Source organism: Micropterus salmoides, unplaced genomic scaffold (genome assembly GCF_014851395.1).
Source record: "Micropterus salmoides isolate LMB-PRFRI ecotype aquatic unplaced genomic scaffold, ASM1485139v1 Ms_hic_scaffold_4, whole genome shotgun sequence".
Classification (NCBI taxonomy): Eukaryota; Metazoa; Chordata; class Actinopteri; order Centrarchiformes; family Centrarchidae; genus Micropterus; species Micropterus salmoides.
The window spans coordinates 2934794-2960497 of record NW_024043372.1 but is presented as its reverse complement, the minus strand read 5'-3'; the positions used below and the strand labels follow the sequence as shown (position 1 = coordinate 2960497).

The following is a 25704-nucleotide window of genomic DNA, read 5'->3' as shown; positions in this document are numbered from 1 at the left end:
ACGGCACAGAGAATTTTAGTCTATGCCCACCCACAGCGTGGGCCTCTCCTACGTCCGCACCTTGTATATATCCAACGGTGAGACCCAGCCATCGGCTCCCAAATGCCTTTTCTTCAGCACTGAGAACCAAGGTCCAGTGAGGCCTTCAACTTAGAGGGCTGTGCCTATACTCATAGAATACGGTTTACACAAGGAGAATCACTCAACCAAAACACTCTGAGTGAGTCAGAGGGAAAAGGGAGACATCCCGCAGGTAGAAACGGACGAAAGAGCATGGGGACCACCAGGAGGCCGCCGTGCAGATGTCGTCCACTGTCATCCCACCGTGCAATACCACTGAGGAGGAGACGCCTCTTGTGGAGTGCGCTCTGATGCTTTTCACCAGATTCACCAGCAGACACGTAAGCCTGGGAAATGGCATTGCACAGCAAGTGAGACAGGTGCTGCGCCAACAGAGGAAGTCCCTTGGACCACTCCCTGCAGTGCACAAACAGACACTGCGAACGGCGCCAGGCGCCCGTGCGCGCCACATAACAGGACAGCACTCGCACGCCACTGCACTCGCACCCTCTAAGGAAACGCTTCACCAGGGGGTGGGAGAACACAGTCCTGTCCCCGAAGCCCTCATGACAGGATGAAATGACGCCAGTGTAGGTTTTAACCGTACTGAATGCCAGCCCCCCGTCCATGAGCAACTGAAGGAACGAAAAAGCAACCGGGTCCGTCCCCTGGTCCAGACACCAGCGTTGGAAAGCCGACCACTTAGAGGAGTAAGAGGACTGAGTGGAGGCGGCCCTCGACCCTTGGATGGTGCAAACCACCTCTCAGGAAAGACCTAAGCCCTCCAGGGGTCGCCTCTCAGTGGCCAGACCCAGAGAGGCTGGCCGAGGAGTGGGTAACTCCTGATCGCACCCTCTGCCCCTCTGTTCAGCACGCCAGGGATGTATTCTGCTCTGATGGAGAGCAGGTGAGCGAGCGCCCACAGGAGCAGCCGCCTGGCCAGACCCAACAGCTGCGCCGAGTGCTGCCGCCCTGGCGAATTATGTAGGCCGCCTGTGGTCGGTGCGGACCAGCACGTGTTGGTCCCGCAGCAGAGGGGAGAATGTCGGATCACCTTACACACCGTGAGGAGCTCCAGCACGTTTATGTGGAGAGGCCTGCGGCCCTGCCACAGACCGCCCATCACCTGAGAAAGGCAGCTCCCACCCCAGCCCATCAGGGAGGCGTCTGTGAAGACCGAGATATGGGCGTGACCCTGGCCAGGGGAACCCCGAACGAAGAGAGAGGGGGTCCCGCCAGTCGGCCAGATCAGGGGCCTCTGTCTCACTGGGTCGACACGCAGGCAGATGAACCAGCACTGCAGCCTCCTCATATGGAGGAGGCCCAGGGGGACCGCCACGTGAGCCGCCAACATGAGGCACAGAAGCCTCATGACCAACAGAGCTGCCACTGCCGCTCGAGGGACAACACAGCGGAGCAGCTCCACCAGAGCATCCTCCCTCTTCTGAGATAGCCGCGCTCTCCGGAGAGAGAAGTTCAGTACCACGGCAAGGTAGGAGTCTCTGGGAGGGGAGAGGAGCACTCTTCTTCCAGTTCACCGTGAAGCCCAGGTAAGACAGGTGATCAACTAGCTGGGCCGTCTGCACCACCGCTTTGTCCCGGGGCGGCGCCATCAGCAGACACTGTCGCCGGGGCAGCCACACCCGTGAGCCCGTAACAATGCCGCTCCCCTGACAAGGTGGGGTGGGCAGGGACAGGCAACGGAGGAAAAGGTCTGGCTGTGACTTCGGAGCCAGGCTGCATGAAGGCGGCACGGCCAGCTGCAGCCGGTCCACGCAGTGTGACGGCAGCCACTGTCTTTGTAGAGACAATGATGGGGCGGGGAGGAAATATTCTGCTTGTGGCATCGGAGCGAGACTGCATGAACGCCATCTAGCCAGCTGCAGCCTTTCCGTGTTATGCCACTCTCCTGGTGAGGCGAGGGAGGCAGGGGCTCACTGCTGTGCTGCTCGACCGGCAAGGGAAGAGGTCAAGGGAGACGTACATGTGGGCGTGTGTAATGTGTGGAGCGGAGATAGGGGAACACTACGCGCAGCGTGGCGAGTAGTGCTATACTGTCTGCATGAAGAACGTGGAAGAACGTGCATAATGTCAACAGCATCACACACTGCCCGGCAGATTTCTTCGTCAGAAAAATATCCGTACCGGGTGTGTATATGTTCTGTCCACACGAAGCGAATGTCTGCTGCCATGGGCTCATACATTTTCTGTGGGGAGGGGTGTGTGAAGGGAAGAGTGTACTGCTTGTTGCTTTGAGCTTCAAGCTGCAGGTTTGCCATTTGGCTAACGGCAGCTGGCTCACACCGTGTGGGAAATGTGTGCTTGGTGTGGCTGGTTCGACTGACACAGGCACAGACATCATTTGTTCAAAAAGGATCAACAAGATTTCACACAGCTTTTTCGACCCATAGCTTAGCATTGGTCGGCCAGCAGCAATGAAACTACTAATGTGGAGCAACGTGGGCACATGGGGTCTCCCTGGTCGGCTGATCCAGGCAGACGTTACGTTAGCAATCCTTTAGCGCAGCATTGGCACCCTGTTAGCTTACCTCGCCGCGGTAATAGCGTTGAGGCCGGCATCATCAGAGATCGGAACAAGGGAAGCAATGGAGCCGCTCGGAGACCCGTGAATGGGAAGAGTGGAGTCATCCAACTCCCGCTCTTCCGTCAACAGCAGATCGAGGGCTTTGTCCGGAGAGCGGGTGGACCGCCACACCTCCTCGTCCTGAATGGCAAGCTATCCGCCCGGCGGCGCCACTCTTCGGGGGAGGAGAAGGGTGCAGAAAGGGCAGTGCGAACCGAGAGTGAGCGCTCGGCTAGCGTGCTCCGGTCCGATGCATGCCTGGCAGCGGGGACGGAGATCACCCAGCACGATGTAGCCCGTGTGGCAGACGCCACGGCGACTCGCCCCATCCTGGCTGGCTTGCTGGAAGACATTGTTCTTCTTGTTTTCCGGCTGGAAAGTCTTTGCTCTTTAGACAAATCTTCTGCCTTTTAGACAGGTCAGTGCTGAAGAAAAATGGGAGCCAATGGCTGGGTCTCACCGTTTTGTGTATATATACAACGTGCGGCCGTAGGAGAGGCCCACGCTGTGGGTGGGCGTAGACCAAAATTCTCAGGGCCGCACAGGCGCGCGGAAGGAGCTCCATACAATGGAGGAGCTCCTTCAGCCACAGACTCATCCAGCCCTGAACCACAAAGCGCTTTGGAGGCTGACAGACTATTCTGGATTTCATGTAATTTCAGACATGTATCTGGTTGTAAATAATTATTATTGATTGTATAGTGTAAATAGTGTATTGATACTTCTATAATACTACATCTTTTATATTCCTTTGTGCTGCTATGTCGGCCGAAAATTTATAAAGTTATATCTTATCTTATCTTATCTTATAATCCCTCTGTACAGCACTGGTTCTGGTTCAGTAATGTGTGCTGTAATGGATCTGTCACTACTGCAAAACCAATCAAAGGGTTGCAAGAAAACCAGTATCTGGTGAAACAGGTTGACCCAGAACCGGAGATCCACATTGAAGATATGGTCATTGGAAATAACTGCATAACATTCAGAGACAATACTGGCACCACCTCATACTGGCAGAAAACACAATGTTCCAAAACATCAACACAGTGAGTCTCTCTGCATTGGGTGAAGCCGTTGTACAGGAGTCCCTTTAAAAATAAACTCAATTCATGTAAAACAAGTGAGCAACACACGTCCATACTTTACACATTAGGGCACCTGTGTGTATCTGAGTTTTACTGTACTATGCATGACAAAACTTCATTGCAAACTGCTCTGCCCTACACACAGGAAACGCAAAAGCCACAAGTATTTTTAATTTTTACTATCAGTACATAGTTGCTGCTTTGTGTGCTTACTGAAAAATGTTTGTGTACTGTATTGATTAAAAAACACAGAGAGAAGACTTTTGCAAGAGAGGTATGATGTTTGTTTTTTTGGTTTAAGGTTTTGTGATTAGTTTGTAGTGTTTTGCTAAAATAAGCCAATGCTTTCAGATACTGTGCCTAAACAATCAGAAAAAACTGTAGTATAAGCCCATAAAAAGGTCAAAGGTCAGATCACCTGTTTTGAACAATTCAATTTCAATTCAATTTTATTTATATAGTGCCAAATCACAACAATAGTTATCTCAGAGTGCTTTTCATAAAAGAGTAGGTCTAAACCGTACTCTGTGATGTGATTTACAGAAGCCCAACAATTCCCACCAAGAGCAGCACTAGGCAACAGAGGCTGAGCCAGCCCTAACTATAAGCCTTATCAAAGAGGAAAGTCTTAAGCCTAGTCTTAAATGTGGAGATGGTGTCTGCCTCCTGAACCCAAACTGGAACCTGATTCCACAGGAGAGGAGCTTGATAGCTGAACGCTCTGGCTCCTAGTCTACTTTTGAAGACTCTAGGAACCACAGGTGCATTCTGGTGGGGTTGTAAGGTACTATGAGCTCTTTAAGATAAGATGGTGCCTGACCATTAAGAGCTTTGTAGGTAAGAAGAATGATTTTTAATTCTATTCTGGATTTTACTGGAAGCCAATGCAAAGAAGCTAAAACAGGAGAAATATGATCTCTTTTGCTGGTTCCTGTAAGAACACGTGCTGCAGCATTCCGGATCAGCTGAAGAGTCTTAATGGACTTTTTCGAGCAGCCTGATAATAAGGAATTGCAGTAATACATCCTAGAAGTCACAAATGCATGGACTAGTTTTTCTGCATCATTTTGGTTGATTTCGTCAATCAGGATGTTCCTGATTTTCACAATATTACGTGGTCCTTGTAATTTGCTTAATGTGAGACTTAAACGACATGTCCTGATCAAAGATAACTCCAAGATTCCTCACAGTGGTGCTGGAGGCCATGGCGATGCCATCAAGTGAAACTATAACTTTAGATAATGCGTCACGGACGTGCTTGGGCCCCAGAACACTAACTTCAGTTTTATCTGAGTTTAACATTTGAAGTTTAACTAACTGATTAATTTCATCTGGCTTGATCGATAGATATAACTGCGTATCATCTGCGTAACAATGAAAGTTTATGGGATTTTTCCTGATAATATTGCCTAAAGGAAGCATATATAAAGTGAACAGGATTGGTCCGAGGACAAATCCTTGTGGAACTCCATGACTAACTTTGGCATGCATGGAGGACTCATCGTTAACATGTACAAACTGAAATCCTCCAGAACACTGGAGGCCAATACTGGACAGAGAGCAAGGGGAAGAGGAGGGAGAGGCAGGGGAGGACAACGAGGGAGGAAGAGTTGGAGGAGGACGGGGGAAAGAAGAGAATGAAGAAGAGCCATCTCTGATGAGACCAGGCCACACTTACTGATCATGTGATCAACCATAGGTTGACCATGAGGGAAAATAGACTGAGCGTCCAGCCCAACTTGAGTCTCTTTACAGTGGTGACCATAATTCGAACCTTCAAAAATGAGAACAAGTATCTAACTATCTAATGACTATTTCAGTATTCCAGTATTGTACTGTAAAATACGTATTACTGCATAGTATTGCCTAAACATTTGTAACTCTAAACAATCATTTATTGCACTGCATTGTGTGAATGAGGTTGCTTATCATGCTGTACTACAATATTCTGTACATTTTTACTATACTGCACACACTCACACTGTTTTTGAATTCTCTACACAGTGTAAAGGGTTACACACACAAGTAAATTGGTAAATATACATACTGTTACGTCCCAGTAGGGAATTAGGGAGTAACCAATGACAATGATAATAAGGATGGGAAACACCGGATTAAAAAAAGTTAACTCCGCATTATTTGTTAGATCATAAGCAAACAAAATTCCCAGGAGTCATTACTCTGCAAAACGGCAAAACTTAATAGAAAACAAACACATGCTCCCCACAGTCTGCCACTGTCTGTGGAGGCACCGCCTTCTTTATTCTGCAGCTGAGCGAGCACAGGTGGGTTCAGCAATGACCACACACCCGAAACCTAGCAATGAGAGGATGACACGAAACACCACACAATACATTCTCCTTCGTAACAATATGGTTTTGTTTTCGTGTATGCTACTTTATAAAACACTCTTACGCTACTGTTACAGTAATGTTTAGCCAAATAAATATTTTCTGTTTCAACACTGCATTGGTGTTAACAGTGTACTTTTCAACCCCACTCAGCAGGTTAGTTTGACTCTACAACATTGTATGGAAACGTACACATTAGCCTATGAAAGACAAAAGAGTGTGTGCATGGTATATCCAAAAATTTGCTATTATGAAAAGTTGCAAGTGCTTCATTTTGAGATGTATTTATGGCAATTTGAATGCAGTTTTTCATTTTGAAGGACATATGAGGCATTTTGCAGTGTGAACAATGAACAGAGTTTTGAAAAAAGGAGACATTTTTTGAAAACTTGTGTAAGCAGTTTCACGTTTCTTTATAGAAGGTGTAAATTACTTGTTTGTAACTCCCTTCCGTTACCAAGCAGACAATATACTGTAATACAAAAGCACTAATAAAAACGGTAAAAGGAAATAAACCATCATCACTGGAGCAGTGCTGAGGATGAATTAGAGGTTAAGAGTCCGATAGCTTGGGAGAAAAAGCTGCTCTGCAGTCTGGTGGTGCGGCAGCAGAAACTTCTATATCTCTTCCCATTAGGCAGCAGGGTGAACAGGCTGTGGCTGGGTGGGTACTGTGCTTTAGTATCCTTTGGGCTCTGCGTAGGCACCTCACCGATATCACTGATGCTCGGGAGATGGGTACCAATGATCTTCTCGTCAGGATGCTTTCTGTTGCTCCTCTGTAAGCTCTCAAGCTTCCTCAAGAAATACAGTTGTTTCTGAGCTTTTTTCACCAGCGTGGAGATGTGAGACGACCATGTCAGGTTCTCTGTGATGCTGATTCCCACCTGCTCCACCTCAGCTCCACTGATGTAGACAGACAAACAAAACTTGTACAAATGTTTTGGATAATTTAAAACATCTATTTTATATTTTGTAAAGATTTCACACATGTAATTAATTAATCCTCATCAGCTTCCACAAAGTGGCTGCTGGTCTTCATGGCTCCACACACACACAAGTCAAAATAATAAAACATGAACAACTATTTAAAATGACAGTGTGGATAACAAAGAAACGGCTAAACCAAACAAACATAAAGAAACTAATAATTTTACATATGAAAAGGCTGACAGGAGAAACAAAAAGCTGATTGTCAAACTAAACAACAAGAAAAAGAAAATACAAACAATAAAAACAACAAGTGAGAGAAAATAAAGATATGTTTGGAATAATGAGACAGCAGGAGGACAGGTGCAGCTTAACAGGTTAAATTCAGAGACTTTTCCCTTTAAGAAATCAACAACATCATGAATATAATCATCCTCTTTATCTCTAACTGCTCTGTTCCACTGTCACACAGACCTTCACTGCTGACAGCTTCACTTCATACCAAGTGCGAATCAATGGAAACATCCTCTCAGTGAAAGTGTGTGTGAAGGTGTGTATGTGTGTGTTAGTATCAGGATCAGAGAACGACAGCTTTCCTCTGTTCCAGTCCAGATTCACTCTGATCCTCTGGGGCTTCTCCTGCACACTGAAAACAGTGGCTGGGGCTGATGGTGACACTGCTGAGTATTCAAGTATAGAGAACCCTATTCCCCATAATCCAGACCCTATGTTGTCTCCCTTCCGCTGGACAGACTCTGCTGACACACCCAGTAACCAGTCTGTACTGTCTCCAACCTCAACATCCCAGCTGTGAGTCCCTGAGTTAAAGCCCTCAGAGCCCAGGACAGAGTAGTGTTCATCAAACCTCTCTGGATTGTCAGGAAGCTGCTGTCTCTCTCCTCGTCTCACACTGGTCAGATCTTCAGACAGGATGAGATATGGATCAGCAGTGTTTGGGTCCAGAATGAGAGGAGTGTAGGAGACCATGTCCTTCATCTTGTTCCAGATGTTGAAGGCCAGGTTGCCCAGGTGTTTGGCCTGGTCTATCAGAGCTCCTGAGGGCAGCTGTGGATCATCCAGCAGGAGGCGCTGCTGGACTCTTTCCACTGCAGCCTTGTAGTTGAGCAGGAATGAGACGTCTTCAGCTCTCAGCTCCTCCTCTGTGGCTCTGACTATGTCTGAAAGAGCTGCTATCTCTCTGCTCAGAGCCTCCATCTTCTCCTTCATCATCTGACTCTTCTGCTCCTCTTCCTCCCTCAGTGCAGCCATCCTGGCCTCCTCTTCCTCCTCTAGAAACTGGTGAAGCTTCTTAAACTGCTCCTTAATCTGCCTCTCTGTGTGTCGGGCCTGGACCTTCATGTGTTCTGCTGTTTGATCAAACTCCTCTTTAACTTGTTCACAAACCTTTAACTTCTCCTTTAACTTCTCCTTTAAGGGCTCCAGAGTTTCCTGAAGTTCCTTCTTGTGTTGTCGTGCAGCTTCATCGACGGGTCTGAATCTGTGGTTGCTGTGTTTTTCTGAATCTCTGCAGATGTGACACACTGGCTGCAGATGGTCCAGACAGAAGAGTTTAAGTTTCTCAGAGTGCAGACTGCAGAGAGCCTCTGAAGCTCTCTGATCTCTCTCCTGTAAGAAGGCCTCACACAGGTTCTTTAACACCAGGTTACAAGTTAGTTTTAACCTTGAAGATCTTTTCTTACAAACTGGACACTCAAGTGCTTGTTTCTCTCTCCGGTAGTCATCCAGACAGACTTTACAGAAGCTGTGGCTGCATGACAGAACAACAGGATCTCTGAAGACCTCATGACAGACCGGACAGCTGAGCTCCTCCGCTAATCTGGAAGCCATTTTGTCTCTGAAGCTGAAAACACAGCAGACAGAAAGTACAGTCAGTCATGGCCATAGGCATTGCTAGACCCTTTTTACTGGGGTACATGCCGCTATATCCATGTGCTGTGCCCCAGTAAAATTGTCAAGACTCCTTGGCATCGTTTTTGGATGGTAGGGCTTCGCAATCAAGTTAGCAATAATATATAGCCAACGTCCAGTTCAAAATAATTTCAAAATTGCTCATTTGGCAGACGCTTTTATCCAAAGCGACGTTCAATTGAGGAACAACATACAAGCATCAACAAAGCATCAAATACAAATCTACAACTAACAATACATACTAGTAAGAGCAGCAATAAATACTAGTGTGGAGTCATAGCACATATCACATCAATGGGGTAAATACCTGAGGAAAGAAGTTTGAGTTAAGAAAAAAGTGCAATCAATACAAGATCATTGTAGGGGATAGAAGAAGAAAAGCACAGGAAGTGCATGTTAGAGGTTAGGAGTTAGAGGTGTTATAAGAGGAAGTGTTCTCGGAAGAGATGAGTTTTCAAGAGCTTCTTGAAGTCAGAGAGGGACGCCCCTGCTCTGATGGCGTGTGGTAGCTCGTTCCACCATCGTGGTGTCTCAGATGAGAATAGCCGGGACTGGGATTGCTTTGTGTGAAGGGATGGCAGAGCCAGGCGGCGTTCGTTGGAGCGTAGCGGCCCAGAAGGAACGTAAGTTTGTATTATGGAGTTTAGGTTGATGGGTGCAGACCCAGTAGTCACTCTGTATGCAGCATTAGAGCAGAAAAGCTTCTACAGCAGCTACATAGCTGCTATGTAACTTAACATTAGTTCAATTTATAGACTATAAAGTAACTGAAAGCTGTACTTTATTACTGCCTACTTGTCCAATGTTGAGAACATCAGGTACAAACTTAGACTAAACTGACGTAGCCTGCAGCTCTGTCCTGTACAGACTGATTCAATTATTTTTCAGTTTGAAAAAGTGGTTTTGGAAAAGAAAGGACGGAGGAGCTGAGGTTAGTAAAGCTAATTAGTGATGCAAACTAGTCCTTTTTAGCTAATGAGGAGACGTTTCTTTTTGGATTTTAATGTGCAAAGAAAATGCACCTCAGAAGGGAGGAGGTTTCTCATGCTGCCTATATTTTATATTAGAAGACATAACACAACACACCAGAAACCTTGAAGGAGAGCCATCCCAACCCCCACTGGAAGAGAGCTCTGATCACGGGAGACATCTGAGCCAAGAGGAAGAGTCTCCACCTCTCTCACTGAAAACCAACAGTGAGGATTCAACATCTCTACCCCTCCAATCCCCACCTTCAGACACACTTTCTCCCCTCTCCCCCCTGTTGGACTTCGCTGATCACATGGAAGACCTGGTTAGAGCTGGACCAAATTTACTCCCCGCACCTTCCCTCGCTCCACTCCCATTTTCTCTACCCTAAACCCCCCTCACCGTCCACCTCCACCACTGGTTCTAAGTCCTCCAGGTTTGACACATTTGTCACAAATACAGCGCACAACCCGCCTTCCCGCTCCGCAATGGCGAAAAAGCCCAGTAAGCTCTGACTGATATGTGCTGGGTCCAGGCTACAAGGAAAATAGCACTCATGACTCTTCCCAGGACAAGCCGGGGCCCAATGTGCTGGTAGTCTTCTCCATCCCTGTCTTGATAGGTAACAGAAATAGCATGGTGAATGTGTTAAGAAACAGGAAGCACTCAACATATCCTGCAAATTTTGTATTAATTCCTGGTCAGCTGCAGCCTGTCGAAACAAGTGGGCCAGATAATTTTTAACACACTAAATTTAGCATTGTTAAACGTTCTTTGGCAGGAAAAGGTCTTTGGCAGGAAAAACATTTTTAATCAATGATTTTATAATCACTCACAATCTTAATTTCATGTTTTTAACTGAAACTTGGTTGGACCAAGATAACAGTGCAGCTGTCCTGATCGAGTCTACCCCTCCCAGCTTCAGTTTTATGAGTGAAGCTAGAGTGCATAAGAGAGGAGGTGGAGTTGCCCCAGGACAGAGGGACTAAAGAACTGTTTTGATTTCTTGATAATTATGGACTGACTCAACATGTGACGAGGCCCACGCACAATAAGGGGCACACTTTGGACTTGGTCATCTCCAAGGGTCTGGACATTTCCAAGGTTGTGGTGACTGATGTTGCTTTCTCTGATCATTTCTGTGTTTTCTTTGAGAGTGTTATCTGCGTGCACACAAATGTTAAAACAGAGGTGATCACAAAATGGCATATCACTGAAAACACTAGTGAAAAATTTATTGAGGCTTTCTCCTCAACACCTGCCCTCTCACAGGTCTCAGTCAATGAGCTTGTAGATAATTTCAGTTCTAAAATTACAAATGTTATTGATGCCATTGCACCAGCCAAGGTGAAGGTGGTCTCTGGTAAGAGAAGATCTCCATGGAGAAATGCCACGCTGGTTAGAACTCAAAAAAGAAGAGTGTCGAAAAGCTGAACGCAGGTGGCGGAAAACAAATCTCCAGGTTCATTATGACATCTATAAAGAGAGACTTCGCATTTCTAATTTAGAGCTGAGAAATCTCTCTCTCTCTCTCTCTCTCCCCCCTTCACCCCAACCGGTGGAGGCAGATGGCCGCCCACCCTGAGCCATGGTTCTGCTCGAGGTTTCTGCCTCTTAAAAGGAAGTTTTTCCTTGCCTCTGTCTCCTAGTGCTGCTCTTGGTGGGAATTGTTGGGCTTCTGTAAATAACATCATAGAGTACGGTCTAGACCTGCTCTTTTATGAAAAGTGCTGTGAGATAACTGTTGTTGTGATTTGCCGCTATATAAATAAAATTGAATTGAATTTAATTGAATAGAAATGCAAGGCGGTCCTTCTTCTCTGACATCATCACCAAAAACACTAATAATGCACGTGCCCTGTTTGCTACAGTCGACAGGCTAACCAACCCTCCTGTGTCTGTAGCCTCTGAACTTCTATCCACCAGGGCCTGCAATGAATTTGCCTCCTCCTTCACAGACAAAATTCAAACAATTAGACAAGCAATCAGTGCCTCCATGCCAGTAACAGGATATGTCTTGTCCCTGTGTCCACTTAAAAACAATTCATATAGCATGAAACAAGTTGATTCTATTAACTATAAAAACCTGGTGGACATAATACAACATCTGAAATCCTCCTCATGCTGCCTTGATATTCTGCCAACAGGTTTTTTCAAAAATGTGTCTAAATGCATGGCCTCAGATCTACTACAAACTGTCAACATGTCTCTCCTCTCAGGTTTTTTCCCCCACAGGAAAACTGCGGTCATTAAGCCGCTCAAAAAAGAGCAATCTTGACAGTTCACTAATGAGCAATTATAGGCCCATATCAAATCTCTAATTTCTAAGTAAAATCATTGAAAAGGCTGTTTATCAACAGCTTAGTGCTTTCTTGGCACTAAATAACTGTTTTGATGTCTTCCAGTCAGGTTTTCGACCACACCATAGCACTGAGACGGCTCTTGTTAAGGTCTTCAATGACATCCATTTAAACACTGACAGTGGCAGAATTTCAGTCTTAGTATTATTGGATCTCAGTGCTGCATTCGACACGGTCGACCACAACATATTACTTGACAGACTTGAAAACTGGGTTGGACTTTCTGGCACAGTACTTAACTGTTTTGAATCCTACTTAAAGGACAGGGACTACTTTGTGTCTATAGGTAATCACACATCTGAGCTGACAAAAATGACATGTGGAGTTCCCCAAGGCTCCATTCTGGGACCTCTTTTGTTTAACATTTACATGCTTCCACTGGCTCAGATTATGAAAAACAACAAAATATGTTACCATAATTATGCAGATGACACACAGATTTACATAACCATTTCACCAGGGGACTATGATCCCATACAGGCGCTGAGTAACTGTATTGAGCAGGTCAACGATTGGATGTGCCAGAATTTTCTTCAATTAAACAAGGATAAAACTGAAGTTATTGTTTTTGGAGCCAGGGAGGAACGATTGAAAGTCAGTGCTCGACTTCAATCTGTAATGTTAAGAACCACAAATCAAGCCAGAAATCTTGGTGTAGTCATGGACTCAGACCTGAATTTGAGGAGCCATATTAACACAATTACAAAGTCAGCCTACTACCACCTGAAGAATATATCAAGGATTAAAGGACTTATGTCTTAGCAGGACCTGGAAAAACTTATCCATGCATTTATCTTCAGTCGTCTTGACTACTGTAACAGTTTCCTTACGGGGCTCCCTAAGAAATCCATCAGACAGCTGCAGCTGATTCAGAATGCTGCTGCTCGAGTCCTCAAAAGGTGGATCACATCAATCCAGTTCTGAGATCTTTACATTGGCTTCCTGTATGTCAAAGAATTGATTTCAAAATCCTGCTGTTAGTTTATAAAGCACTAAATGGTTTAGGGCCAAAATACATTTCTGATCTTCTGCTTCGTTATGAACCATCCAGACCTCTCAGGTTGTCTGGGATTCAATTCAATTCAATTTTACACAAACAGTTATCTCACAGCGCTTTTCATAAAAGAGCAGGTCTAGACCGTACTCTGTGATGCTATTTACAGAAGCCCAACAGTTCCCACCAAGAGCAAGCACTAGGTGACAGAGGCAAGGAAAAACTTCCTTTTAAGAGCAGAACCATGGCTCAGGGTGGGCAGCCATCTGCCTCGACCGGTTGGGGTAAAGGGGGGGGGGGCAGAGAGAAAAAGAGAGGGATGTAAGGAGAGAGAGAGGGGAGAGAGGCAGCCTACACAATATCCACACACAGAGGTACAGACAGTAAAGGTGATGTTGCTATAGACTAAATGAAAATGGTACAGATATTTATAGTAGTGTTAATGGTAACAGTCGTAATGTTAATGATTATAATAACAATAATACCAATAAGACTAGCAACAATAGTCGTTGCAGCAGAGGGTGTCGAGCAGGAACACGGGGGCAGCAGGTGACCCGCAACCACAGATCCAGACTCCACAGCTCCAGAGCCAGAAACACCTGCAGGAAGTGATAGGAGGAGAGAGAGAGGGACGAGAAAGCACAAGACTACCAGAAAGGGGAGAAGTTGTGTTAGTAACATGCAATAATGGGATGAGGTTGCATACAGAGGGAGAGAAAGTAGAGGAGAGAGGAGCTCAGTGCATCATAGGAAATCCCCCGGCAGTCTAGGCCTATAGCAGCATAACTAAGGGATGGTTCAGGACTACCTGAACCAGCCCTAACTATAAGCTTTATCAAAGAGGAGAGTCTTAAGCCTACTCTTAAATGCGGAGATGGTGTCTGCCTCCTGAACCCAAACTGGAACCTGGTTCCACAGGAGAGGAGCTTGATAGCTGAACGCTCTGGCTCCAAGTCTACTTTTGGAGACTCTAGGAACCACAAGTAACCTTGCATTCTGGGAGCGCAGTGCTCTGGTGGGATAGTAAGGTACTATGAGCTCTTTAAGATAAGATGGTGCCTGACCATTAAGAGCTTTGTAGGTAAGAAGAATGATTTTAAATTCTATTCTGGATTTTACTGGAAGCCAATGCAAAGAAGCTAAAACAGGAGAAATGTGATCTCTTTTCCTGGTTCCCCTTCGAGGGAACTCGAACTGCGTTGGTTACGACACTATGGGAACGCCTCTAGGCGTAGCAGGTCTGAATGTGAATGAAATCACTCCAATCCTATTGGCTTGTTGCTAGAACGGTAAGGTGTGACGGAATAACCGGAGGAGATTAAAGCACACCTGTACACACTCATCATTAGTTTTTTCTATTCAGCAGGCGCTCTGTATGTTGTTTGAAGAAAGCTCCAGTCCTACAAGCAGTATGTCTTACCTGAAGAAGAAGTCTACCAGCATGTCCGGCAACCAGATGTACAGAAGGTGTGTTTTTTTTTCTTGCCCTCGGTACATCACGGATGGAGATTCTCATGAGATGTGTGTCTCATGTTTGGGGATGGAGCACGCCCGGGCAGCTCTCGAGGGGGCTGCCTGCGCCCGTTGCGAAGCCCTTTCCGTGCGGGTACTGAGGTACAGCATGGCTCTCTTTTCCGAGGATGGCCGGATGTGTTTTCCCCGCCGTGCGGGCCCTGCGGCCGCTGAGGCGGGCCAGCGGCTTCACTCATGGGGTTCACAGCGTGATCTGTCGGAGGATTTCGGGACGGCCGAGGCTTTTTCCCGACCTTCATCCGCTGGCTCTGACGCTTCCTTTCCTCGTTCGGGAGCCCGTTCTCGGCTTCTCCCGCTCGCGCTTTGGATCCGGAGACGCTGCAGCAATCCGACTCCAAGGAGGCGGACGTGCTCAGCGCAGTGGACAATGACTTCCGGGTGTCGGGGCGGCGTCATCTGGTGGCGCCCGACTATGACGTGCTGCTGGAGGTGGTGACTAGAGCCGTGGCTAAGCTCAACATCAACTGGCCACAGGTGGAGCAGACACCACAGGCTAGTGGTAAGCTTGATGAAAGGTTTCTTAAGCACCACGCACCACCTCCACGCCGGTCTCTGCCATTCTTTCCTGATTTACATGATGAACTGAGTAATCATGGGGCAGACCCTTCTCTACATGGCTTTCCACACCCCGATCACTGAACTACAGTAATGTGATGGGGGTTAGGGACCGTGGTTATGGGAGGATGCCTAGGGTGGAGGATGCGCTTGCGAGCTATCTCTCCCCTCGACTTGCGTCCTCCCTGGAGAAGCCGGCGTTACCATCCAAACCATGTCGCACCACATCCAAGCTCGTGGGGAAGGCGTACATGGCAGCGGGCCAGACAGGTACGAGCTTGCACACCATGGCGGTGCTTCAAGCCTACCAAGCTGACCTGCTACAGGAGATGGTTCAGAGGGGGGGTCCCTCTGAGGAAGATCTGGCGGAGCTTCGCAGAACCACGGAGCGTTAGACGCAGGGCGAAGCGTTCCGCCAGTACCTCCCTCGCCGGTCTGGACCCAAGGCAGCTGAGGCTGCCAGGCGTAGGTCCCTTCCCTCTACGAGCTCCTACGGAGAGGAGAGGAAGCAGAGTGTCGCTTCTCGGGGGCCCCCCCGAGGAGCTGGGGCAGCGAGACGGCGCTCTCACCCTCAGCCGTCTGAGAGACGCGATCTGAGGACCGTCATCCAGTCCCGACGGAGCTCAGGGAAGACCGGGGTAGGGGAGTCTTTCTCTCCCGGAGGTCCCCTCCGCCGTGGCAACAGGTGATGTTATCCCGCCGTTTACACGTTCAGGACGCACCTGCCACCATCGAGTCCACGCCGTACTGCCTGCCCCGAGGGTCTGCAGTCGGGCGGTGTCCCGACTCACTCACCGTGGATCTTCGGCGGCTCTCCCCTGCCGTTCTGGGGCTTCAGGGGTCCACCAGAAGATCACACGAGACACCGACCACCAGCCCGAGTTTGCAGAGGCTTGGCGGAGCCTGACGAACATTTTTTCGTGGGTCCTGCACACTGCCATAGATGGGTATCGACTACAGTTCAAAACCCGCCCTCCAAATTCAACAGAAGAGAGGGGGTGGTTTGGACTGTGGTCCGCCCGGAGCAAGGTCCGGTGTTGGGACAGGAAGTTCGTACTCTGCTGAGGAAAGGGGCCGTGGAACGTGTCTCCCCCCCAGACAGAGACGCCGGTTCTACAGCCGGTACTTCATAGTCCCCAAGAAGGACGGAGGGCTGCGTGCCCTATTTTGGATCTGCGGGTTCTAACCGGTCTCTGAGGAGATTCAGGTTCAAGATGCTCATCATCCCCGCCATTGTGACGCACATCCAATCTGAGGATTGGTTCGTCACGATAGATCTAAAGGACGCCTATTTCCAGGTCTCCATCCGTCCTTCTCACAGGAAGTTCCTGAGGTTTGCCTTCGGGGGTGTGGCTTACCAGTATCGGGTTCTTCCATTCAGCCTGGCACTTCCCCTCGCACATTCACCAAGTGTATGGATGCAGCACTGGCCCCGCTGAGGCTCCAGGGCATCCGGATTTCAACTTCATCGACGACTGGCTCATCCTAGCCCAGTCTCGAGAGTTGGCGGTTCGGCATCGAGATGTCGTTCTGGCTCATCTGCGGCGTTTAGGGCTGAGGCTCAACGCAAAGAAGAGCGTGCTGGTGCCCACCCAACAGACTACGTTCCTAGGGGTTGTATGGGATTCGACAACGATGCGGGCACAATTGTCTCCGGCACATGTCGACACCATATTGGCTGCCGTGAAAGGGGTGAAGTTAGGCCACACCATCACTATGAAACACTTTCAACGAGTGTTGGGTCTCCTGGCGGCTGCGTCCAGCGTAATACCATCTGGACTGCTGTACATGAGACCCCTGCAGTGGTGGCTAAGGAACAAGGGTTTTTCCCCGAGGGGAAATCCTCTCTGTCTGATTTGGGTTACGCGCAAGTGTCTTCGTTCCCTATCAGTTGGGAAGGAAACTTGGTTCCTGTCCCAGGGGCCCGTGCTGGGAGGGTCTTGTCGCCGGCTGGTTATTTCGACAAACGCCTCCCTCACGGGCTGGGGCGTGGTCATGGACGGCCGCTTTGCAAGGGGATCCTGGCAGGTGCATCAATCCGAGTGGCATATCAACTGTCTCGAGATGTTGGCGGTGTTCCAGGCTCTAAGGAGTTTCCTGCCCGATCTCCAAGGCCACCACGTCCTGGTTCGTTCCGAAGAGAACAACGCAGCGGTGGTGGCCTATCTGAATCACCAGGGCGGTCTGCGCTCGCGCCCTCTGGACAGACTGGCGCGTCAGATCCTCCTGTGGTCCCAGCAGAGGTTACTATCGCTCAGGGCGATGTATCTCCCGGGGACGCAGAATCAGGGAGCAGACCTGCTGTTGAGGCAGGGGCTGAGGCCCGGGGAACGGAGACTTCACCCCGAAGTGGTGGAGCTCTTGTGCGAAGAGTTCGGCCCCATAGACGTGGATCTGTTTGCGTCTCAAGAGACTACGCACTGCCCGCTATGGTTTTCTCTCGTTCCTCCAGCCCCGTTGGGTCTGGACGCCATGGTACATTCGTGGCCGAGGCTACGTCTGTATGCTTTTCCCCCAGTCGCTCTGCTCCCAGGGGTTCTGGAGCGGGTCCGCCAGGACAATGTCGGCCTACTGCTCGTAGCCCCGTTCTGGCCAACCCGGGTGTGGTTCTCGGACATCATGTCGCTCTTGGACGGCCCGCCGTGGCGGGTCCCTCTGAGGAGAGAGCTGCTGTCCCAGGCGCAGGTCCGGGTTCTTCACCCTTGCCCCGCCATATGGCGACCGTGGGTCTGGCCCCTGAGGGGGCACAGTACCTAGAGGCGGGTCTAACAGCCGGAGCAGTCGAGACCCTCCTGAGCTCCAGGGCCCCGTCCACACGGAGGATGTACGGCCTGAAGTGGAGTGTTTTCTCCACTTGGTGTAGGGAGCGGTCGGTGGACCCTGTTACCTGCCCGGTGGTTCAGGTACTTGAGTTCCTCCAGGACCGGTTCTCTGCTGGTCTTTCCCCTTCCACCCTCAAGGTGTACGTGGCAGCTATTTCGTCTTTCCACACCCCTCTGAGGGAGGGGTCCTTGGGGAAACTTCCCTTGGTTGTACGTTTCCTCCGTGGTGCCCGGAGGATGAGACCTGCGACTCGGTCCAAGGTTCCCACTTGGGATCTGGCAGTGGTTCTTGGTGCGTTGGCTGAGGCCCCCCCTGGAGTCAGCTGAGGCTAAGCACTTGACCCTCAAGATGGCCTTTCTCCCTGCTATCACCTCTCTGAGGAGGGTGGGGGATCTCCAAGCGCTTTCGGTTTCCCCGCAAAGCCTGGAGTTTGCCCCGGGGAATATTAGGGCTATCCTGCACCCTCGTTCAGGATACATCCCTAAAGTGCCTTCTTGTGCGGCAGGGTCCACAGTGCTGCAGGCATTTCATCTTCCACCTCATGTGACAGCGGAGGACGGGAGACTTCATCTGCTCTGCCCTGTCAGAGCACTGAGTATTTACACTCTGAGGTCCTCCCGTTGGAGGAAGGCTGACCAGCTGCTAGTGTGTTTTGGGTCTCCCAGGGCCGGGCTCCCTGCATCCAAACATACTATTAGCAACTGGATTGTTCAGACTATTTCCCTGGCCTATCAGGTGCGCGGTTTGCCTTCACCTGTGGCTGTGAGGGCTCTTTCTACCAGAGGCATGGCGGCCTCTCGAGACCTCCTTTCCTGGGCCTCTTTGCAGGATGTTTGTTTAGCAGCTGGCTGGGCCACTCCGCACACATTCATTCGGTTTTACAGTCTTGACCTTCCTTCGGCACCTGGTACTCGTGCGCTCTCCTCTTAGTCGTTCCCATAGTGTCGTAACCGACGCAGTTCGAGTTCCCTCGAAGGGGAACGTCTCGGGTTACGTATGTAACCCTGGTTCCCCGAGAAGGGGAACGAGACACTGCGTCGGCCCGCCGCACCTCTCTCCCCGCCTGAAGCGCCTGCTTCATAGTTTAAGCTAATGATGAGTGTGTACAGGTGTGCTTTATACTCCTCCGGTTATTCCGTCACACCTTACCGTTCTAGCAACAAGCCAATAGGATTAGAGTGATTTCATTCACGTTCAGACCTGCTACGCCTAGAGGCGTTCCCATAGTGTCGTAACCGACGCAGTATCTCGTTCCCCTTCTCGGGGAACCAGGGTTACATACGTAACCCGAGACGTTCCTGTCAGAACACGTGCTGCAGCATTCTGGATTAGCTGAAGAGTCTTAACGGACTTTTTCGAGCAGCCTGATAATAAGGAATTGCAGTAATCCAGCCTAGAAGTAACAAATGCATGGACTACTTTTTCTGCATCATTTTTAGACATGATGTTCCTGATTTTCGCAATATTACGCAGGTGAAAAAAGGCGGTCCTTGAAATTTGCTTAATGTGAGACTTGAACGACATGTCCTGATCAAAGATAACTCCAAGATTCCTCACAGTGGTGCTGGAGGCCAGGGCGATATCATCAAGGGAAACTATATCTTTAGATAATGCGTCACGGAGGTGCTTAGGCCCCAGAACAATAACTTCAGTTTTATCTGAGTTTAACATTAGAAAATTACAGGTCATCCAGGTTTTAACATCCTGAAGGCACATTTGAAGTTTAGCTAACTGATGAGTTTCATCTGGTTTGATAGATATAACTGAGTATCATCTGCATAACAATAAAAGCTTATGGAATATTTCCTGATAATATTGCCTAAAGGAAGCATATATAAAGTGAAGAGGATTGGTCCAAGGACAGATCCTTGAGGAACTCCTTGACTAACTTTGGCATGCATGGAGGACTGTGTGTTCTCCGTTACCCTCCTGGCCTGCTCAAACGACCTCCTGGTCGGCCTCCCGAACTGTTCTGCCCCTCTGCTCTGCCCTACATGTTAGGCCAAGCGCCTTACCTGCCCTGTTTCCTGGGCATGATCTGCCTGTTGGGTGGTTCCCCCTGACTGTTTTGTTCCCTAACCCTGATTTGCCTGTTTTGTCTTCCTCCTGGACCATATGACCCCCTGCTCTGCCCTCAGGCCACCCGCCGGAGAATTCCCTGTCTAATCCCTGGCCTGTCTAGGTATTGTTTTTCTGGCCCACCTCCTGTCCTCCCTCCGCCCACCCTGGTCGGCCTGGACTTTGTTGTTTGTGCTGCGTTCGGGTCGGTCTGTCTTTTGGTTGACCATCTGGAGATGCTAGTCGGTGGGGGGGTACTGTCACGCTGTGCTGGTTGGCCATCCTTTGTGTTGCACTTTTGGGTTTGGTATCTGCCTTAGTATGTTGAGTTTTGGGTTCTGTCCTGTCTGGTGTCCAGTATCTGCCATGTAGTCTGTTGTGTTTTGAGTTCCTCTGAGTTATTGTGTGGTCAGTTCATTATCTGTTATTTAGTTAGTCTTTGATTCCATGTCATGTTCTTGGTCTTGTACGTTAGTTCATGTCTTTAGTGTTTACTCCGGGTCTTGTGTTCTCTGTTAAGCTCTGTACTGTGTTCTAGTTCTGTGTTCTCGCTTATTCACTCTGCCCCAGGTCTGCTTGTCATGTCAAGACTTTCTGTTTTCCTCTGCTCTCTCTCTCTGCCTCGTTAGTCTCATGTCTGTCACCTGTGTTGCTCCCGCCCTGCTCGTTAGTCCCTGTGTATATATACCTGGTGTTTCTGTCTTGTCTTTGTCTGGTCATTGTTCATGTTACCCCCCAGTCTGTCGTGCGTGTACTCGCTGCCTGCCTGTAACCAGCCTTGCTTGTCTTGCCTCCCTGTACTTTTGGATTTTGGATTTTGGATTTCTGTTATTCAGCCACTCATCTGTAAGTGTGCTCGCTTTTGGTTATATTAAAACCCTTTGTTGAACTATACCTGCTCCGCTCTGTGTCCTGCGTTTGGGTCCTCCAATCTGCCTCCACACCACGATCGTGACAGAAGGAAAGTCTCCATTCATCCTTTCATCATAGTTGTAAACACTCGCTTTCACCTTTGACATGAGAGTCAGGCGGGGCCGTCCAGCTCTGTGCGAGAGTGACCTGATTTCTATCACTGCGTATGCCTTTATCAGTTTTACATTTGTTTTTCAATGCTGCTCCACTCAGGTGCGCTGCATACTAATACTGATGTAACGAGGTCTCATGGAGTAAAAAGTTGGATATTTGGCTTTAAAATGTAGCGAAGTGAAAGTTGCAACAACTAAAAATACTCAAGTAAAGTACAGATACCAAAAAAAACTACCTAAGTACAGTAAGGAAGTACTTGTACTTCGTTACTTGTACTTCGTTACTTTTCACCACTGCCAGATACTAATAGGGCCGGCGATCCAGATCTAGATGTGCTCCTTTGTAGTTGCTGTACAGCGGGGATACTGCTACATGACAGTTCATCCGATCCAGATATTGATCGTGGTGTAGCGGATCTCTCCCTGTCTTCCCCATCCGCTGTTTCAGGACAACTCAAGTTGCCTTTTGAACTGTATTTCAAAAACAAATGAGTCCTTCAAAATTGTTAATGAACAAGATCAATTTACATAGTATGATCCCTCACCACCTTTGTAATGAAAAATTAATAAATACACTTTAGCTATAATCACAAATGCCATTATCACGTTGATATAGACTAAAATAATTTAATTAAATCACGTGTTTAAATAACTTCATACAGACCTTCTTGGTTGTTGAGGGGGGATTTAGGGGGGTCCAGGGGGTCCTCAGCAAAAAGGGAAATCATTTATTTTTACTATAATTCCATCCATAAGTAACATAGTGACTGAACGCATGACTATTTTGGTGATGGATTTCATACACTTTCCGGAATAAAACAACTAAAAGCCAAAATCCTATCAAATGGGCGATCCTGGGACAAAATTTTATCAAATGGCTTCTGGTGGAAGAAAGTTTTGTTAAAATTTGCTAATAATAAGTCTCGTATTTGTTCCAAATACAAATGTTATTTTATTATGTTTTTGTTAAACATGTCTGCTTAGATAATAGTGTTTTTTGTTGGTAATTGTCTTTCTTGTGGTGGTTTACTATTGAAACCAGGAGTGAAGTGCCTGTTTCATTTGATATGAATGCTGATGAAGAAAAAACTAACAAGTTTCAGTTAAATCTTTATTTAGTCAAAATGAGAACCTCCACTTGATTGTCAAAGTAGTATTACAGTTCTTACATGATACAGGGCTATATAAGAAAATTTGAAGCAACAACGTTTTCATTATAGTGACTTGCTGCGGAGGGCAGTAATACGCCTAGAAGCGTCTAAACTGCTGTAAATCAAGAAGAACTAACCAGTTAAAGAATTGTCCTGTGAAAGACTTAATTTCATGTAAACAATGATTACACTTAGAAAGACTAACAACATAGAGTTATGAAAGTAACCACTGCAAGTCAGTAAGTACTTCTAACAACAAACAGTATAAATTCACAAGCTATAATATATTAATATTGCGAATCAAATCAATGTCTGGAGCATGAAGTGGTACTCTGAAGACTATCTCTTTCCCACTACGCTATTGGATCACACTGCTTTTTGAAGTATTGTTGAAGGTGAAGTGCATTTGCCTTAAAAATTAAGCTTTTCAGCTATTGTTAGGGTCACTTGAGTTACAGCTTGAGCAGCTGGGCACATAAAAATACAGCACAGATCAACACCACAATTAGGGAAGACAATGCAAACTGAAATAGCAAATAGGAAGACAATCAAACATTATTCCTACAGTCCACTGAAACCTGGCTGCAGCTTATTTAAAAATGCAGCCATTCTTCACTCCTGGTTTCAATAATAAACCACCACAAGAAAGACAATTACCAACAAAAAACACTATTTTCTAAGCAGATACATTTAACAAATACATAAATCACAAAGTATTTGTTTTGTATTTCAAACAAATAGGAGACTTATTAGAAAAGTTTAGCAAAACTTTCTTCACTGCCATTCATCATGGGAGTCTAGCTCCGCCCCCACTGGGTTGGAAGAGGAGTCCCATAGGAACCCATTCATTTTAAAATGCATAAAAATATTAATATAAAATCAACCTTTAAAGATATCAGCAACACAAGTAATAGTGCCCATCTCATGAAGAAGATGTACAATTTCAAGTTGAAACCAAGTTTGTAGGACAAACGGTACAGATGCCAAAAAAACGGCGGAATACATGATAATGGAGGGCGAAGAGAACAAAAGTGAGTATAGGCCTTCATCCATCTTTACCATCTATATGCTATACTTGAGCCGCCGATAGTTTGATCGTGGTGTGTGTGTGTGGGGGGGGGGGGGTCTCAGTATATCTTCCTGCTTTTTTGTCCTTTGCTAATCACATGCCTGAGTGAGTCATGGCTCCCCCTCCTCTACTTTAATGTAAGGATTTAGTCAAACTCACCTTCAGTGTGTGGAGCGTCAGCAGGTTGAAGCAGTAGTGTTGTAGTTTTCCACTTTTCTCTCCTGTAGCTGAACTCAGTCAGAGGAAGTTGTTAGTTTGGTCTGAGGGTGAATCTGATCGTCAGATTTTCAGTCTGTGGGTACTTCTCAAGTCTCTTAATTGCACGTTTCCCTCACTTGCCTCTTTTCCTTGCGTATATCGGAGCTGACGCGTACACGGACAGCTGCGGACTACTTCTGTTTAAACAACTTTCTGGAGTAGATCGGTTGATGCCCTGGTAGCGTAGCGGTCATAAAAAAGGAGAGGCACGCGGACATCAGCGCAGACCCTACGCACCCGCTCTGATGACGATTTTTTATTCATGCGGAGCCTCACGTCGGCTACTGCGGAACGAATATGCCCAATCCTTGCTTTAGTTCCGCCCAGGGGATGCACGGAGAGACGCAAGGAGACCATGCGGGGAGAGAAGGAATGAGGAAATATGTGATCCAGCTGTCAGTCGGCTCTAACAGCTGGAGAGACTAATGATGGAGTTTGTGTCTGCACACATGCGCACTGTGTTGGTTCTAGGGTGACCAGACGTCACGAAAAATCCGGGACAGTCCCGAATTACAAGCAGTTGTCCCGACCCCTTTCCGGTTTGTCCCGTAAATTAGACCTAACATGAGTTTTGATTATAGCCTAATTAAACATTAAATACTGATCGTTGTGTAGTTCTCAGGCTCCAGCAGGGGTTGCAGGTTATCTGTAGCCTATATTGTGTCAACAGCGTTGTTACAGCCACAAAGTAACACTCGTCGTGCTCTTTTGCCCTTTTTGTTTTCTTGTGGTTAGTGAAAGATACAATCGCGCCTGTTGCACAGACAGACGTGACACTGCGCTGATGACATTAATAAAATAAATCAAATAATTAGGTAAACGATCACGACTTACCTATATATCCACAGTTGTGTTTTTCCTAATAACAGACAGGTGACTTGAACAAAAATAATTAATTTTAGCGTTGTGTTTTGATTTTCACTTGTATTAATGTTCATACCAGTAGCCGGTAGTTGGTACTAATAAAGTCTCACAGTTATCAGTGCAGAGCAGCATGATTCTCTCTGTAGCTGCTACCTGTTTAACAAACACCTGCACATGAATAATTAGGTTACTGAAAGTCCCGCTCAGAGACACAGGATCATTTCTACTGGCACAATGCTGTTATTATCTGTATTTATTGATTCTGATTGTAAATTCGTGATTGAATAACCGAGAATATGATCATGGTGTCTTTGGATTTATTAGGCTAAATGTTTCATGATGTGACTCATATCAAAGTCGACGCTCAACACAGGAATGACCAGCCGCTCATGTGACTGAATAGAGATGATGATAAATTATGTTAAACGTGTTTCTTGCTGACAGACTCTCTGACTCTTTCTGACTTTAATTGTCTCCATAATAAAAGTTGATGGCAGAAATAAAATAAAGAAAAATATTTGTAATTAATGAAGAAAGTTGTGTGTGAGTTCTAATCAGACCTACAGTTAACTCAGATTTTAACTAGACACTGAATCATAAAACAAATCAAACTTTGCATACACTTGAGTTTAATGTTATCTGTCCTGATGTATCAGATCAGTCAGCTGCAGCGTCCAATCAATATAACTGCTAGCCATTAAGGGGGCGTGTCCGTCAATAAAAGACTTCGCGAAGGCTGCACTGGTGTATCCTCGCTCATAGCTCCTCAGAGATCAATCCTCGCTCCTCGGAGCGCAAATAAGGTTTACTATGAGTCAATCAATCACTCACTACACATCAGACATAGGCTAAAAAAAACGGTTAAAAAGCGGACAAAAATCAATGCATCAATATTACAGACTTTTCTTTTGTGCTGCTTTTACTTATAGCTTACCTGAAGACAGCAGTGAGGACGGATGCTGCAGGGCGGGTAGTAAGTTGTACTAATGCAAATGTGCAAAATAAATAAAATGAGTCTTTGGCATCTTTTCACGTCCTTTTAAAAGTGTACTTTTACTCTTTACTCCAGTATTTTCTTTGTACCTGTAATTTAATTTCACTACATG

General features: G+C 47.1%; 1 protein-coding gene across 1 annotated transcript; it reads right to left on the bottom strand.

Moving 5' to 3' along the window:
- Positions 1-6977: 6977 nt before the first annotated feature.
- On the bottom strand, positions 6978-24153 carry LOC119886327 (nuclear factor 7, brain-like). Its single transcript, XM_038696982.1, has 2 exons — positions 23636-24153; positions 6978-8871 (listed from the first exon to the last, which is right to left on the bottom strand). The coding sequence occupies exon 2, from the start codon at positions 8856-8858 to the stop codon at positions 7455-7457; it is 1404 nt and encodes a 467-aa protein (XP_038552910.1). The 5' UTR covers positions 8859-8871; positions 23636-24153; the 3' UTR covers positions 6978-7454.
- Positions 24154-25704: the final 1551 nt, after the last annotated feature.

Coding starts and splice junctions, on each gene's coding strand:
- LOC119886327 (XM_038696982.1), bottom strand. CDS start 8,858: ATGGCTTCCAGATTAGCGGAGGAGCTCAGCTGTCCGGTCTGTCATGAG.